The sequence below is a fragment of the Acinonyx jubatus genome, chromosome E1 (assembly GCF_027475565.1).
Source record: "Acinonyx jubatus isolate Ajub_Pintada_27869175 chromosome E1, VMU_Ajub_asm_v1.0, whole genome shotgun sequence".
NCBI lineage: Eukaryota > Metazoa > Chordata > Mammalia > Carnivora > Felidae > Acinonyx > Acinonyx jubatus.
Window position 1 is genome coordinate 40,179,386 of NC_069397.1, and position 16,846 is coordinate 40,196,231.

Genomic DNA, 16,846 nt, shown 5'->3' on the forward strand with positions numbered 1-16,846 from the left:
TGCTAATCAGTATTTCAAGAATGATGGTCAAAGGTAGATTATAAGTCATCTAAAGGTTGTGGCAGGGGAATTCTCTCATTCAACACTAAAATCAGTTCCTGGGGCGCCTGGCTGACTCGGTCGACGAAGCATGCAACTCTTGATCTTGGGGTCATAAGCCCCATGTCGGGCACAGAGCTTACTTTAAATACATACATACATACATACATATATACATACATACATACATACATACATAGAATTGATTTAAAAGGAGTTCCATGGCAGAATAGTTTAAGAACTAGAGTTCATTTTGGGGTGCCTGGGTGGCTCAGTCAGTTAATCGTCTGGCTTCGGCTCAGGTCATGATCTCACAGTTCATGAGTTCAAGTCTTGCATCTGGTTCTGTGCTGACAGCTCAGAGCCTGGAGCCTGCTTGGGATTCTGTCTCCCTCTCTCTCTGCCCCTCCCCTGCTTGCACTCTGTGTCTCTCTCTCTCTCTCAAAAATGAATAAATGCTAAAAAATTAAAAAAAAAAAGAACTAGAGTTCATTTTTACACAAAAGGGAAAAACAAAAAATCATTTTACTAGACACAAAACCATCATTAAACTGAGCAACATCTCAGAGGATGCAGACAAGCGAAAGTAACATTTTATTTTATGTTTTTAAACAACTCAAACTCCTTTTTTTTATTTTTAAAGTTTTTATTTATTTATTTTGAGAGAGAGAAAGTGCAAGCAGAGGAGGAGCAGAGAGAGAGGAGAGAGCTAGAATCCGAAGCAGGATCTGCGCTGCCAGCAAGGAGCCCAATGAGGGGCTCGAACTCATGAACCACGAGATCATGACCTGAGCTGCAGTCGGATGCTTAACCAACTGAGCCACCCAAGCGCCCCATGAAAGTAAACATTTTTTTTTAATTTTTAATTTTATTTATTTATTATTTTTTTAAATTTACATCCAAATTAGTTAGCATAGAGTGCAACAATGATTTCAGGAGTAGATTCCTTAATGCCCCTTACCCATTTAGCCTATCCCCCCTCCCACAACCCCTCCAGTAACCCTCTGTTTGTTCTCCATATTTATAAGTCTCTTATGCTTTGTCCCTTTCCCTGTTTTTATATTATTTTTGTTTCCCTTCCCTTATGTTCATCTGTTTTGTCTCCTAAAGTCCTCATATGAGTGAAGTCCTATGGTATTTGTCTTTCTCTGACCAATTTCACTTAGCATAATAGCCTCCAGTTCCATCTATATAGTTGCAAATGGCAAGATTTCATTCTTTTCGATTGCCAAGTAATACTCCATTGTGTATATATATATATATATACCACACCTTCTTTATCCATTCATCCATCAATGGACATTCAGGCTCTTTCCATACTTTGGCTGTTGTTGATAGTGCTGTTATAAAAATGGGGGTGCATGTGTCCCTTCTAAACAGCACACCTGTATCCCTTGGATAAATACCTAGTAGTGCAATTGCTGGGTCGTATTTTTAGTTTTTTGAGGAATCTCCATACTGTTTTCCAGAGTGGCTGCACCAGCTTGCATTCCCAGAAAGTAAAATTTTAAATCACAATTTTCCTGTTTGCTGCCAACTACTTGCAGGTGAAGAGTTGGAAAATTACACAGATGAAAATTTTCTTCCCAAGATTGGTAAGCAAAGTGTACTAGGTTGAATTGTAATCCCCCAAAACTCATGTTCACTCAGAATCTGTGAATGTGACCTTATTTGGAAAGAGCGTGTTTGCAGATATAATCAAGTTACAATGAGGTCGTAGAGGATTAAGGTGGACCCTGATCCAATAGCTGGTATCATAAGAAGAGAGAAATTTAGAGGTGCCTGGGTGGCTCGGTCAATTGAGCATCAGACTCTTGATTTCAGCTCAGGTCATGATCCCAGGGTCATGGAATCCAGCCCAGTGTCTGGGTCCTTGCTGAGCATGGAGCCTGCTTGGGATTCACTCTCTCCCTCTGCCCCTCTCTCCCACTCGCGCTCTCTTTCTCAAAAAAAAGGGGGGGGGGATTTGAATCTAGATACTGACACACAGAGCAGAATGCCGTGTGAAGATAGAGGGAACGACAGTAGGGATGCACCTACAAGTCAAGGACTGCTGAGGATGGCAGGCAATGACTACAAACTAGGAAGAGAGAATGAAGGATTCTTCTCTAGAGCCTTCAGAAATATCATGGTTTCAGCCTTCCAGTCTCCAGGACTGTGAGAGAATAAATTTCTGTTATTTAAACCACTCAGTTTGTGCTAATTTGTACAGCAGCCCTAGGAAACTAATACAGGAAGCATATGGAAAGGAGGGACACTGAGTAAATATGTATTTCAAAACACTTGGCTTAACTTTAATACTCTCCTGTAAGCCCCATCTAGGAATTTAAGTTGGATGAACAAACATGAGCTGACCTTTCACTACTGGGACTTTGGACAATTGTGGTGCATTCATTCAAACTAAAAAATAAAGGGAAAAAAAGAAAAACATTTATTTTAATCATTCCACTATAGATTCTTGTAGATTTTTGAGACTCTGGAAGATCACTGCCTCTGTTGTCTGCTTTGTCTTGGTAGTGAAGAACTAATTTTTGTAGATTTTATTGAAACATTTTCAAAAATGCTAGGCAGGTCAGTTTAAGACACCCAGAACTGCATTACTTGCTAAGCTTCATTTAGAATTGCTCACATTTTCCATGGATGTGTGATCAACAGCATTTTATATTTGATCTTGTTGGACATATGCTGTACTTGTTCAACAGAAAGACGAGCACAACCCAGAAGATCCTTTCATCTTCTTTCTTTCCTCCAGAAGCATACAGGTAATCAGAGATAAAATCAACATAAATGCTTGATTATTCTGGATCAAAGTATTTCTTTCATTTTTGGGCTAAGTTGGTGTATTTGCCTACTATGATGAAAATAAAATCTGATTTTGGTCTAATATTAGTACTATTTCTCTTCTATTTCATTAGCCTTTGTCTCCTCTTCTGCACAAAATTCTACTATCCTTCGATGCCCATCTTGAATGTCATGTCTTCTTAAAGCCTTCTCTAGGGCCGGCCAATAGGGCCAAATGGTAGCTCTCTTCTCTGGGTTTCCATAACCTTTTGTTCTAATCTCTGCTATATTACATATGTTACATTACAGTTAGTTGTTTGTCTAACTCCTCTGATGGACTGTGGGCTCCTTGCTCATTTTTGCATTTCCAGCTTCCAGCATTATGCCCAGTATATAGCAAGCACTTAGTAGATGTTTGCTGAAGAAATGATGGATTTTTGATGACTGAAAGCTATTTTTAAAAGTATTCTTCATCATGGAACTTAAAGAGTGTTATACCTCATAGGTATGCTTTGATGTAGAATAACTTTGAGAACTGTAAATGGAATACAAACATTAGCACTATTGTGCTGAACTTGATCCTGCAAAGTTGGCACTGACTCCTCACACCTTTTTTGATTTCTAGCTTCTGCTCTGAACCTTTCCCAGCTGTCCCTCATATCTCTGTTATAAAAATAGAAGAATCTGTTACAAGCTCTCCTCCCCACCGGTAATGAAGTCCATAAAATAAAGGGGATAAAGAAAAGAGGCAGGGGGTGATCATATTCTTTTTTGTCTGATACCTGTGTTTTTTTGTTGATAGTAGATTTCTATTAGGAGGCCCCCATTTCTTTCAGGGTCATTCATTCATTCATTCACTCAAGAAATAGTACTTACTATTGAATGAGTAGGCCCGATGCTAGGGGAGAAAAGGAATTTATAGTTTGGTGATAGGAAAAAAAAAAAAAAAGCCAGGTAGAAAGTACTGTGTTTTCTAAAAGAGACACAGACAAGTCCATGAGAATTTCAACGAGGAAAATGAAGCTCAAGAACCAAATTGCTCAAGTTCACACACCTTGTAATCGTTAGAGCTGAGGTTTATTTCTCTTAAATTTGATACTAGATGGAATAAATGGAGGAACTGAGATACAAGCCTAGGTCAGGCTGGTACAAAAGCCTGTGCTCTGTGACACTACACCATGCTGCTTCCCATTGGCTCCTGCTTTAGTTATCTGAAAGAGGCTAACGGACCTACTCTACTAGGGTATCAGCAAAGAAAATAAAAAGGGTAAGTGGGTAGAGGCAAGAAACAAATGCAGGACACACAATTAGCATGACATAGCAACTGACTAAATGTGGAGAGAAAGAGAAAGAATGGAATTAGAGATGGCTTAAGCTTGGAACCTGGGTAGCCAGGAAAACAATAATGCCATCAGTAGGATTAATGATCTCAGGGAAAGGGCCAGTTTTTTATTCAGTGAGAGCTCTGATCCTTCGAAACTCTGCTGTCATGTCACCTCCTCAATGTAATCTTTTCTGAGATTCTCAGGTCCATTATACGGTATTTTGTATCTCAACGACAGTAAGGTAATGGCGATGATAATTAACAGTTTTTGAATGCAGACTGAGGGCTAAGTGTGTACTAACTTCCTTTTATTCCTCACAATAACCATGTGATGTAAGTATTATTATTAACCCCATTTTACAGAGGAGGAAACTGGGGCTTAGAGAGTCCTAATGCTCTAAGTATGAAATGGCAGGGGCACCTGGGTGGCTCAGCAGGTTAAGCGGCCGACTTCGGCTCACGATTTGTGAGTTCGAGCCCCACATCAGGCTCGCTGCTGTCAGCTCAGAGCCCACTTTGAATCCTCTGTCCCTTTCTCTCCACCCCTCCCCCACTTGTTCTCTCTCAAAAATAAATAAACATTAAAATTTTGTTTCAAAAAAAAGTATGCTTGTCACATAATAAGTATGAATCATTGCACTCATCTCTCTCCTGTAATTACTGGAACTTTCTTTCTCACTGAACTGTGAACTCCTCTAGGATAGGAAGTGTGTCTGTTCCATTTTTCCTTTCCCCAGCAGCTGGCACCATGTTCGCCACGGGTTCGGCCTTCGGCAAGCATCTGTTGCCTGAATGGCATTATTCAGGCGGCTTGAAATTCCATCTCTGAGCCTAGGAGAAGGGAGGTGGATGGAAAAATAGGTATGAGTTCCACACATAGACATTTACACCTGACAAGAAGCAGGACTGCCAAGGTAGAGAGCATGGAGGGAATAGAACACTGGAGAAAGATTGATGGCAGGAGATGACAGAAGCCAGAAAAGGGACTTGAGAGGATATACTTTCAAGGAAACCATGAGAAAAAAGAGAGTTCAAGGGGATTGAGGTGAGTCCAGATGAAAGCCTGTCTTAAAGGTGGAGTATGAAAAATTTGTGGTTAGCAAGCACCTGACTCTGAGGTTTAAAAAAAAAGGGGGGGTGCTTTTTTTGAGTCTCATAAAAAGGAAATGATAGTCATTGTGTAATAGTATTCTAAAACTTGGCAGGTTTTCAAGTGTGAGTCTCTATCTGCCTTGCCGGGAAAGTTGAGACAGCTAGGGGACGTTGAAGATCACAGGAAGATCACATTGAGGACCATATTGAAGATCACCTCTCCAAGGTGCTACTTCTCAACTAAATCGTAATGGAGTCGAGTTATATCTTCACTCACAATATGAGATAGAAAATTCAAATAAAACGTCCATTTTTGCCCTTCATTATTAGTTTTAGGCTGGTAAAGCAGGATTGATGAGGTCTGTGCCAAGTGGACAAAATTATCAGCATTAGGTTTTTATCCGAAGTATCTTCTTCACTACACTTCAATCTCAGTAGGGTTCCACCACCCACAGAGACTGAATAACCGGTTTTCCAAGTTTTTCCTGATGGAGCTCTGGTTACTGCAAATGATTTGGGATCCCTACTCCTCCTTAGGGAGTCGATATCAGTATTGAGAAAGGCGTTTTTTATAAAGAGTAGGTAGCACCACTTTTGCGTTTAAAAAAAACAAACTTTAAGTTATTCTTCTAAGGTTTTTGAGGAATAGAAAACTCTTCAGTGGTCAAATGGGCCCGCAGGAATCTTGCCGAACAAGATAAAAATTTACTGTCACAACACATGGTCTTATGGGGATTTTCCCACTAACTGGAGGAAAATAGAGCCTGAACGCTTGCTGGAGGGACTGAACCAAGCACTTTCCTAAAAAGGGCTTTTCCACACTTAGGTGAAAGAGCCCCTGTTCAAGGCTCTACAACGGATATGGCACCTTGAGCAAGGTGTTGCTCACTCCGGGGCTTAAATGTTCTCTTCTATAAATTAAGGGTAAAGGGTGCGTGTGTATGTAGAGGAGCCTGGACTGTAAGCGCTTTTAAGCTCCTCTCCAGGTCTCTGGTCATTTCATAATGATTTCTCCCCTTCCTTTATGTTCTGTCGAAAAAAAGCTGTGAATTCTTCGGATATGAAAAGAAAAAAAAGCAGGCAGCCTCGCCTCAAGGGTAAGTATTAGGGAGAAGGGATTCTGAAGGGCGCGGGGACTCAGGGCCTCCAGCACCCGCACCAGCAGGCCCCACTGGAACCCCCGCCCCGCGGGACCGGGTGCCACGGCCGCGCGCACAATATGGCGTCAGCACTCTGGGTCTTGCCCGCGCCCCCGCGACTCTGCACTGCGGCAGCCGGCCGAGGCTCCACCCCATTGGCTGACTGCAATGAGGTCATCTTGGGGGCGGAGCCAGCCGCTACGCGGGGGCAGGGCTTTGCGGACGCACGCACGTCGAGCGCAGCTGTCCCGAGCCGCGGAGGCTGCGGGCTTGGTCTGGGGCGGCTGCTTTGGCTGCGGCCCGGCCCGCGGCTGAAGGTGAGCCGGGGATGTAGGTACAGCGCGGCAGGGAGCGGCCCGGGAAGGGCACAGGAAATCGTTCTAACAGCCTCGTCGCTTGTCAAAGGAATTAGCAGGGATCTTAGGTCTTTGAGAGGAAATGGGGTTCACCCCTATTTGGGCGCCCCTCTTGTGGGCAGAGGAATTGGAGGTTCGCTCCTCTTTGGAGGCCCTGATCCCTCCCCCCCCATTTAAGGTGGAGGCGGAGGAACTGAAGGTTATTGGGTAGGCAGAAAAATTTGGGGGGCTTCTTAAAGGGGCTCCCCATTTGAGGGTTCCCCCCTTTTAATCGTCACTTCTGGAGGTAGGTGTGCCTGGGCTCAGAGAATTCCTGCTTTCTCACTGGGTAGACAGGAAATGAAGCAGGTGAATTTGAGTACCTCGTAGGAGACGAAGACTGGATGACAATAATGAGGCGGGCGCCGGGCGCTTTATTTGTATTCATCTTGTGCAGAATTACTGTTTCTTCATATTTTGTTTTGTGACATCGTCCCACCCCTGAATCGCTTTGGCCTGGTTTTCTGTTTGGCTCCAGTGGGATAGAGATGTTCTCGGGAGACTTGTAATCATTAAAGAACAGAAGCAGGGAGGCAACTCTGGAGGCTGTCATTATTGGCAGCCCCTGAACTATGCTGATCAGGCATAATTTTACCGGCTTTAGAGGCTGCGGAATCTCTCCTTGTTTGGGGGAAGATGTGGGAGGGTTGATAACAGCTGTTTTGAGTGACTCAGGTATAGACGATTTTAAAGTCAAGCTACGTAATCTCTTGAGAAATCCTTGCTTATATATGAGTGTGTTATTGTGTGCCTTGAACATCAAATGCACAAAGGTTTTGTCATTCAGATTTCTCAAAATGTCTTCCAGCCTTGCAGAGTAGCTCTTTTTTGATGCCAGTTTCACCTACCATTATGGATGCCTTCGTGATACTAAAAATACTGTATGGTGTGGTGAGTTTAGATACGGTGCAGTCTGTGCCTTACAATAGCGGATTGCGAACAAATAATTGCAGTTTCAGGACCACTGATAGCGCCATTGTCTTTCATACCGGGCGAGGATAAGACAGCCCTAAAAGAAATCTTTATTGGCTTATGTATGAGAAGCTTTAACAGATGGAAGAATGTAATTAATCTTGAAGGATGGGGATAAGAAACGGAAAGCTAAGGAGGTGGCCAGTTTATACCCTGTGGCTTGATAAAAACTGCTTTGTCATTATCAATGTACTCCTGGCATGCTGGACTTGAAATCCAGCTTAATATGCAAGCTGGCTTTTTTTTTTTTTTTTTTTTAAGTAGGCTCCACACCCAACCTGGGGCTTGAACTCATGACCCTGAGATCAAGAGTCATGTGCTGTACCCACTGAACCAGCCAGGCGCCCCTCTCTCTCTCTCTCTCTCTCTCTCTCTCTCTCTGTCTTTTTTTTTTTTTTTTTTTTTTTTTTAGATAATGCTGATGTGTTTAGATTCCTTAGGGAGAAAATGGTGTTTTCTGAGAAGTTGGAAGGTTAAACCCTTTAAGGTAGCCTTAGCTCTAGGGTAGTGCTGGGACTCTGAGAGTTAGAAATGGGCAGTAGAGGGTAGAAAACTAATTTCAAGGGAGACATCCTTTATGAGAGGGTAATCTAGGTCTCTTCTGTTTGTTTCCTGACACAAACCAAAAACAGGTTGTGTAGTGTGAACGCCACTGAGTCATAATACCCTGTCCAGGGTATTTAAAGAGCTGTTTGGGAATCCCAGTTCCTGTTTTTAACCTGGATACATTCTTATGTATTGAGATGCCCCAAAGTATTGTCATTTGATCCTGGTGTTGACTGCAAAGGAAGTGACTTTTCATCTGCAGGAGAGGATTTAGTAACAGTCTTTTGCAATTTCTCCTTTCCATCTTTCTAAGCAGGATGTTAAAAATCTGTCTGCAAGGGGTAGAAGATATGGAATGCAAAACAAAAGAGCTTTACTGCGGTGTTGTTTGCTCTTAGCCCTCTTGGTAATATCTGAGGTCATGCGGTTTTCTCTCTTTGCTTTAGGTTGGAAAGAAATCCATACACTCCATTGACTGGCACTTTCTGCCACCATGGGGGAGCTTTTCCGGAGTGAGGAGATGACGCTGGCCCAGCTTTTTCTACAGTCAGAAGCTGCTTATTGTTGCGTCAGTGAATTAGGAGAACTGGGAAAGGTTCAATTTCGTGATGTAAGTAGTTGTGGGGCTGCTTGTTGAATACCGCTAAACTCTGTTTTTTCTTGTCATGGCTAATTGCCTTTTGATGAATGTTGGGTTTTATTTGCAAAAATAACATTATAGCACTGGCTTACTGTTGGTAGAGTGTACATTTCGAGTTGTCTCTCTAGAGGTGAGAATGTTTATGCCAAAATTTCCATGATTTTACTAGTTCCCCCTTTGCAAATAATCCTATACAATCTCAAGGTAATTGATTGGGATGTGGGTAGAGGACACACCAAGGCTTGCACATTGCTTTTGGCCTCTTTAACACCTGTGGCAGGTTATTTAAAAAATGTCATAGCTCTTCCATACAGTAGGACATGTTTATTACAAAATCTGATGCATCAACGTACAGATATATAAGTAAGTATATACTAAATATCCATTATTTTGAAGCATTATGCTGAGCACTTAGAGAAGATATCTAAAGAAAATCAGCAGTCTAAGAGTATAAAAAAGTATGCCCTAAGGGGCTTGCAGTCTGCTGAAGAAGGCACAACATACCCTGTTGAAAGGAAAGAGGAGTTAACAGTTCCCTAATTACGCATCTCAAAGCTCCATGTACTTTCACTGATAACATTCACGGTAGTTGTGGTTTTACATTCACTAGTGTTAGTAGTTGATTAGTCTCTGTCTTCTACTGTCATCTTAGGATGCTGAAGACAATCGTTGTATCCTTTGTGTCCACATACAGGATACTGTCAGCATTTGTTGGAATGAATAGGTGACAGAGGAGTGGTCAGAATGGGGTGGGATTAATCAATATTGGCTTCCTGGAATTGGCACACTGAAATTACACAAATATAGTCCAGTGACATAGTATATTTTTTATTATCTTTGAACCTTCTTATGCCTTCCCTCTTTGAATGTTCTCCTACCTGATTCTGATTCCTTTTCTTACCATTCTGAGGGCTCACTGTTACCTTCCACTAACGTCTCTTATCTTCTCCATCTTGGCTTTCTGTGTCATTATTCCTCAAGCTGTCTCCTCTGCTCTGTCTGGAGAAGCTTGTCCATAGCCACATCTTCCTTTACCACCTTTTTTGATGACCTCATCTATTCTCAAATCTTCCATCTTATTCGTTGAGCCCCAAATCTATGTCTCTGGCCCTGACAGTTCTCAAACACCATCCGTAAATTTACAACTCTCTAAGAATTTTGTCATTTCTACTTCTCATGGTAGCCTGTCTAAATCCCAGCACCTTACCTTCTCCCAAACTATTTCTTCATCCTGACTTCCTAAGTTTGAGCTAATGTATTGATAGTCTTCCAGTTTTCTAGATTTGAGACCTAAATCAAACCTAAGTCACCCTTAATTTGAAACCAAAGGAAGTTGGTCCTACAGTGTCTCCCCCTTCCTAACACCCATTGTATCTATTCAGCATTTTTTTTTTTTTTTTTTTTTGAGGGAGAGAGAGGGTGGGAGGGGCAGAGAGTGTGGGGAGAGAGAATCCCAGGCTTTCAGCGCAGAGCCTGACATGGGGCTCAAACTCACGAACCGTGAGATCATGACCTGAGCTGAAATCCAGAGTTGGATGTTTAACCGACTGAGCCACCCCTGTGCCCCTCTCTTCAGCATTCTTAAATTTTACTTATGATGTATTGCAATCAGACAAAAAATTATAGGGAATAACATAATGAATACCTCCATTTCTACTGTCTACTTAAGAGATAAACATTCATGTAATTGAAGGCTCCCGTGTAGTCTTCCTGCATGCTATTTCTCTCCCCACCTCCCCACAGGTAACATTTGCAATGATTTTTGCCTTTTTTTTTTTTTTTTTTAAGTAAGTCTATGCCCAACATGGGGCTTGAACTCATGATCCCAAGACTGAGAGTCACATGCTCCACCGACTGAGCCAGCCATATTTGAGCCAGCCATGTTTTGCTTTTATCATTCCCATGTATTTTTATTTTTTACTCTTGCTACATATGTGTGTATTGCTAAATGATAATATATACTAGTATGATTTTGCATGTTTTAAAACTATATGCATGGCATATTGTATGTATCTTTCAGCACTGTGCTTTTGAAATTCATTATTTGTGAGATTTGACCACCTGTTACAGGTAGCATTAGTTCATTTCTTAAAATTGCTATATAGTTAGGGGCGCCTGGGTGGCGCAGTCGGTTAAGCTTCCGACTTCAGCCAGGTCACGATCTCGCGGTCCGGGAGTTCAAGCCCCACGTCAGGCTCTGGGCTGATGGCTCAGAGCCTGGAGCCTGTTTCCGATTCTGTGTCTCCCTCTCTCTCTGCCCCTCCCCCGTTCGTGCCCTGTCTCTCTCTGTCCCAAAAATAAATAAACGTTGAAAAAAAATTGCTATATAGTTATTGTAAGAATATATACAGTTTATCATTTTTTCCTTCTGATGAACATTTAAGTAATTGCAGTTCTTTGTTATTACGGTGTTGCAAGGAAGATTCTTATATATGTCTCCCGGTATACATGTGTGATAGTTTCTCCAGGGCAGTGGTTCTCAAAATTTTTGGTCTAAGGTCCTCTTTACACTCTGAAAACATGATTGAGGATCCTAAAGAGCTTTTATGAGTTATAGCTGTCAATATTTATTGTATTGGAAATTAAAATGAAGATGTGTTTAAAATACTTATTTAAAAACTCACAATAATAAACCTGATATGTGTTATCATAAGTAGTATTTTTTTAAAAAATAATTATATTTTCCAAAATAAAAGAATTGCTTTGCTTTTATATTTTTGAAAATTTCTTTAATGTCTGAATTAATAGAAGGCAGCTGGATTCTCCTATCTGCTTCTGCAGTCATCTGGCTGTGATGTATACCATGAGCCTCTGGAAAACTTCACTGAATATTCATGAGTGAGGATGAAAAAGGCAAATGATGTTTTAGTGTCACTGTGTAAAGAATATTGATTTCACGGACTTGTTGCTGCTCTGGGGATTATAACTAAGAGGGGCATTGCTGAGCATCCTGTGCCTCTTTAACTGTTAGGTGTTGTGAAGTGCTGTATTTTTGTTGTTTTAATTTGAATTTTCTTGATTAGTACGCTCAGTATCTTTTTATCTGGTTATTGGACATAATGGGTTTCATTCCCATGAATGTCTTATCCATATCATCTGCTTGTTTTTCTATTGGGTTGCTTACCTTTTGCTTACTGACTTACAGAATATGTAAAAGTTCTTCATGTATTTTTGGAAGCTTATCTTTTACTAATCCTTTACTGATAATTTGCCTTGTCTTTTCCCTTTGTTTAAAAAAATTTTTTTTAAACATTTATTCGTTTTTGAGAAACAGAGTGAGTGGGGGAGGGGCAGAGAAAGAGGGAGACACAGAATCTGAAGCAGGCTCCAGGCCCTGAGCTGTCAGTGCAGAGCCTAACACAGGGTTCGAACTCACGGACCGTGAGATCATGACCCGAGCTGAAGTCAGGTGCTTAACTGACTGAACTGCCCAGGCACCCCTGTCTTTTCTCTTTGTTTATGGTATATGTGGTCACACGTAAAATTAATTGTTCTTTTTTGCTTATTAGTATTTTTTCCCTAAATTTTTATTTTTAAAAATTTCAAAGCTGAATACTCTGCAGTCGATTCACCACTTGTTAACATTTTGCTACGTTGGATAGAATCTTTTTTACTGCACTATTGAAGAGTAAGCTGTTTCTTCCTTTCAAGTCCTTATTCTTTTTTTTTCTTATTTTGCCGTGTACCTTAAGACCTTTACTAACAGGCAGAAGAAGAGTAACGGCAAACTAATACTGGTTCGGATTGTGTTCAGCTGTATGTAACTGAAAACCCAAGTGATAGGGGTGTACTTTCTCATGTAACATGAGGCCCAGCTTCACACTATCACCAGTGTCCTAAGATCATCCTATATTTCTTTTTGGCCATCCTGGAGCATTTGGCTTTTGTCCTCGTAGAGGACCACCAAAGCTCCAGGCATTGCATGCGTATTCCAGGCGAGAAGAAGGAAGTGCAGGGAGAAAGGAGAAGTACTTCTATCAGGAGAAAAAAAAAAACAAAACAAAAAACAACTTTCTTAGAAATCCTCAGAAGAGTTTCCTAATTTTTGTTGACCAGAATTATGGCATAGTCTAGCTGTAAGGGAGTCTGGGAAAAGAGGCTTTTCAGCTGAGCAGTAACTGCCTTAAATGAACATTTTTTCAGTTTATTTATTTATTTTGAGAGAGAGAGAGGGAGGGGCAGAGGGAAGAAGAGAGAGAATCCCAAGCAGATTCTACATTTTCAATGCGGAGCCTGATGTGGGGCTTGATCCCATGAACTGTGAGATCATGACCTGAGCCAAAACCGAGTCAAATGCTTATCTGACTGAGCCACCCAGGTACCCCTGGGGTTTTTGTTAATAAGAAGTAAGGCTATGTATGTGTCACGTGGCATTCTTGTCTATGCTCCTGACTTTAAGGGGAATCTAAGTTTGTTTGTTTGCTTCCTTCTTCCTTCCTTCCTTCCTTCCTTTCTTTCTTTCTTTCTTTCTTTCTTTCTTTCTTTCTTTCTTTCTTTCTTTCTTTCTTTCTTTCTATAATCCTTACATTCAGTGTGGGGTTGAACTCAATGACCCCAAGATCAAGAGTTGCATGCTCTTGCAACTGAGCCAGCCAGGTACCCCAATATTTCACAATTTTATTTATTTATTTATTTGTTATTTTCAAGTAGGCTGCACACCCAGCACAGAGCCCAACTTGGGGCTTGAACTCATGACCCCGAGATCAAGGCCTGAGCTGAGATCAGGAGTCAATGCTTAACTGACTGAGTCCTCCAGGTGCCCTATTGTTTCACAATTTAAATAAGATGTTTACTCTTAAGTTTTTGGAAAATTCTATTAAATTATTCAGATTCCTTTGAATTTCTGATTTTCTAAAGTTATTGCCACAAATGATTGCAAAATTTTATTGAATGCCTTTTTCTTCATTTGTTGAGGTTATCATGTTTTTTTCCGTTAATCGATTAATTTGGTAAATTACATATCCAGATTTTTTTCCTACTGTCTTTTTTAAACAGCTTTACTGAGATATAATTTGTCCATCCAAAGTGTATAATTCAGTGATTTTTAGTATATTCACAGAGTTCTACAACCATCACCACAGTCAGTTTTAGAACTTTCATTACCCTGACAAGAAATTCTGTCGCCATTAACACTCACTGCCTGTTTTCGTCCCAATCCCCCTCCTCCACTTCTACCCCCTGGAAACCACTAATCTACTGTTTCTGTGAATTTGCTTATTGTGAACATTTCATGTCGGTAGAATCCTATAATATGTAGCCTTTTGTGACTGACTTCTTTCATTTAGCATGTTTTCAAGGTTCATCCATGCTTCAGCATGTATCTTTAACTTTCTTTATTGTATCTATTTTTCATTTGAAAATGGGCAACATCTTAAAGTGGGTGGTTTCAGTATAAGATAGAGCTGTTGCCTATCTTCTCTGCAAAACATACCACCACTCTGGGTTTTAGAGACGATTGAGTGGGACATTTTCCTTGCTCAACTTGTTCAAAATCTTGTGTGACTCATCTGTCCCCCCATCCACTCTTCTCTTTGACATGCTTCTCTACTGTTTAATCCCTTGCCGTTTAACACTTACAGTCACAATGATAGTTTGCATTTTTTTGTTGCCATATTGAACATTTTACATTATTATTTTAGGCATTCCTCGCAGCAACTCTGAGAAGTAGAACCTACTTTTGAATAGTGGAACTTGCCATTCTCATATTATAGACTAGTACCCCAGGCCACAGATGAAAATATCTACCCAAGACACACAGATATGTACCCCCAGACTACTTTTTCTTAAGTTTATTTACTTATTTGTGGGGGGGGGGGCACACAAGTTGGGAGAGGGGCAGAGAGCGAGGGAGAGAGAGAATCTGAAGCAGGCTCTGCCCTGTCAGTGTGGAGCCTGATATGGGGCTTAAGCCCACAAACTGTGAGATCATGACCTGAGCTGAAATTAAGAGTTGGACACTCAACCAACTGAGCCACCTGGGCACTGCTGTCCCCCCCAGACTGTCTGACTCTGCTGCCTATGATCTTTTTAATTGAGATAGGCAAAAAAAAAAAAAAAAAAAAAGTCACCATTTTACAATGTACAATTCATTGGTTTTTAGTGTATTCACAGGGTTGTGCAATCATCACCACTATCTAACCAGAACATTTCATCACCCCCCAAAAAAGCCCTGTACCCATTAGCAGTCACTCCTCATCCTCCCTTCCCCTAGCCCTGGCCAACCATCTAATCTATCTCTGTCTCTATGGATTCTCTAGTTCTGGACATCATACATAATTGGAATCATACAATATGTTGCCTTTTGTGTCGTGATTCTTCCACTTAGCATATTGTTTTCAGGATTCATCAAGATTGTAGCATGTATTAGGACTTTGTTCCTTTTTATGGCTGAATGATATTCCATTGTATGCATATACCGCCTTTTCTTTATTCATTCATCACTTGAACATATTGGGGTTGTTTCCATTTTTTGACTGTTGTCAGTAATGCTGCTGTAAGCATTTGTGTACAAGTATTTGTTTGATTGCTTATTTCTTTTGGGTGTGTACTTATGGGTGGAATTGCTGGATCATATGTTAATTCTATGTTTAGTTTTCTGAGGAACCTCCAGGAGACTGCTTTTTACAGCAGCCACACCATTTTTGTTCCCAGCAGCAACATATGAGGGTTCCAATTTCTTCACATCCTCACTGTCACTTGTTATTTTTCATTTAAAAAATTTTTATGATAACCATCTTAATGGCTATGAAGTGGTATCTCACAGTGGTTTTGATTTGCATTTCCCTCATGGCCAATTATGTGGAGCATCTTTTCATATGCTTATTGGGCAATCGTATAGTTGTTGGGTTTTTTTTGTTTGTTTGTTTGTTTTTTAATGTAAAATCATCCTTGCAAGCCTGTGTAAAGTCAACTCGCTCATGAGGTGTATTTCAAAAGAATTTGGGGATTCGGTTTCCTAATATTGTATTAGGATTTTTTTCTCTTACACAGTAGTCCCCCTCCTTATCTATGGAGGATACGTTCCAAGACCCACCATGGGTGCCTGAAACCACAGATAGTACTAAACTGTGTGTGTGTGCATGTGTGTGTGTTGTTTTTTACTATACAAATATACATGATAAACTTTAATTTATCAATTAGGCACAGTAAGAGATTAACAACAATAATAAAATAGAACAATTGTAACTATACTGTAATGAAAGTTATGTGAATGTGGTCTCTCTGAAAATATCTTTTTCTACTGTACTCACCCTTCTTGTGAGGATGTGAGATGATGAGATGCCAATGTGACGAGATGAAGTGAGATGAATGACATAGGGGTTGTCATGTAGCGTTAGGTTACTGTTGACTTTCTGACTATATGTCAGAAGGAGGATCACTTGGTTCTGGACCACAGTTGACTGCAGGTAACTAAAACTGGAAATAAGAAGGGAGAGACTACTGTATTGATAAGTGATACCGGCTTGTAATTGTCCTTTGTCAAACTATTCTCACCCTGTATCAAGCTTATACTGGTCGGTCTAATTTGTTAGTTGAGGAGCGTTCCTTCATTTTGCCTCTGGAATAATTTTCTAAAGATTTGGGTTTATCTAGTCTTTAAAAGATTAGTACAAACTATCTTTACACCTTCTAGGCCTGACGTTTTTACTTCTTTATTATTTATTTATTATTTTTCTTATTTTTAAAGTAAGCTCAATGCTCCATGTGGGGCTTGAACTCATGACCCCAAGGTCAAGAGTCCCACGCTCCACTACCATCCAGGCGCCCCTAGGCCTGATATTTTTTAGATGGATATATTTTAACTGTTGAAATTTCTTTACTGATTGTAGGCTTATTCTGTTGTTGTTTTTTCCTTGTCAGTCTTGGTAAATTATATTTTTCTAGAAAATTGTTTTATTTATTTCTTTTAATTTATTTA

General features: G+C 40.5%; 1 protein-coding gene across 8 annotated transcripts in view; it reads left to right on the forward strand.

Moving 5' to 3' along the window:
* The first annotated feature begins 6,548 nt into the window (after positions 1-6,548).
* The window catches only part of ATP6V0A1 (ATPase H+ transporting V0 subunit a1), a 58,719-nt gene continuing 48,421 nt past the window's right edge, over positions 6,549-16,846 (forward strand). For 7 of the 8 annotated variants that reach the window (XM_027048961.2, XM_027048962.2, XM_027048965.2 and 4 more), the window contains exons 1-2: positions 6,549-6,692; positions 8,735-8,898. In XM_027048961.2, coding sequence (XP_026904762.1) covers positions 8,782-8,898 — 117 coding nt within the window. In that variant the 5' untranslated portion in view covers positions 6,549-6,692; positions 8,735-8,781. Of the gene's footprint in view, positions 6,693-6,740; positions 7,018-8,734; positions 8,899-16,846 lie in introns of those variants that run through there. The other variant, XM_053212488.1, reaches the window with a different exon arrangement.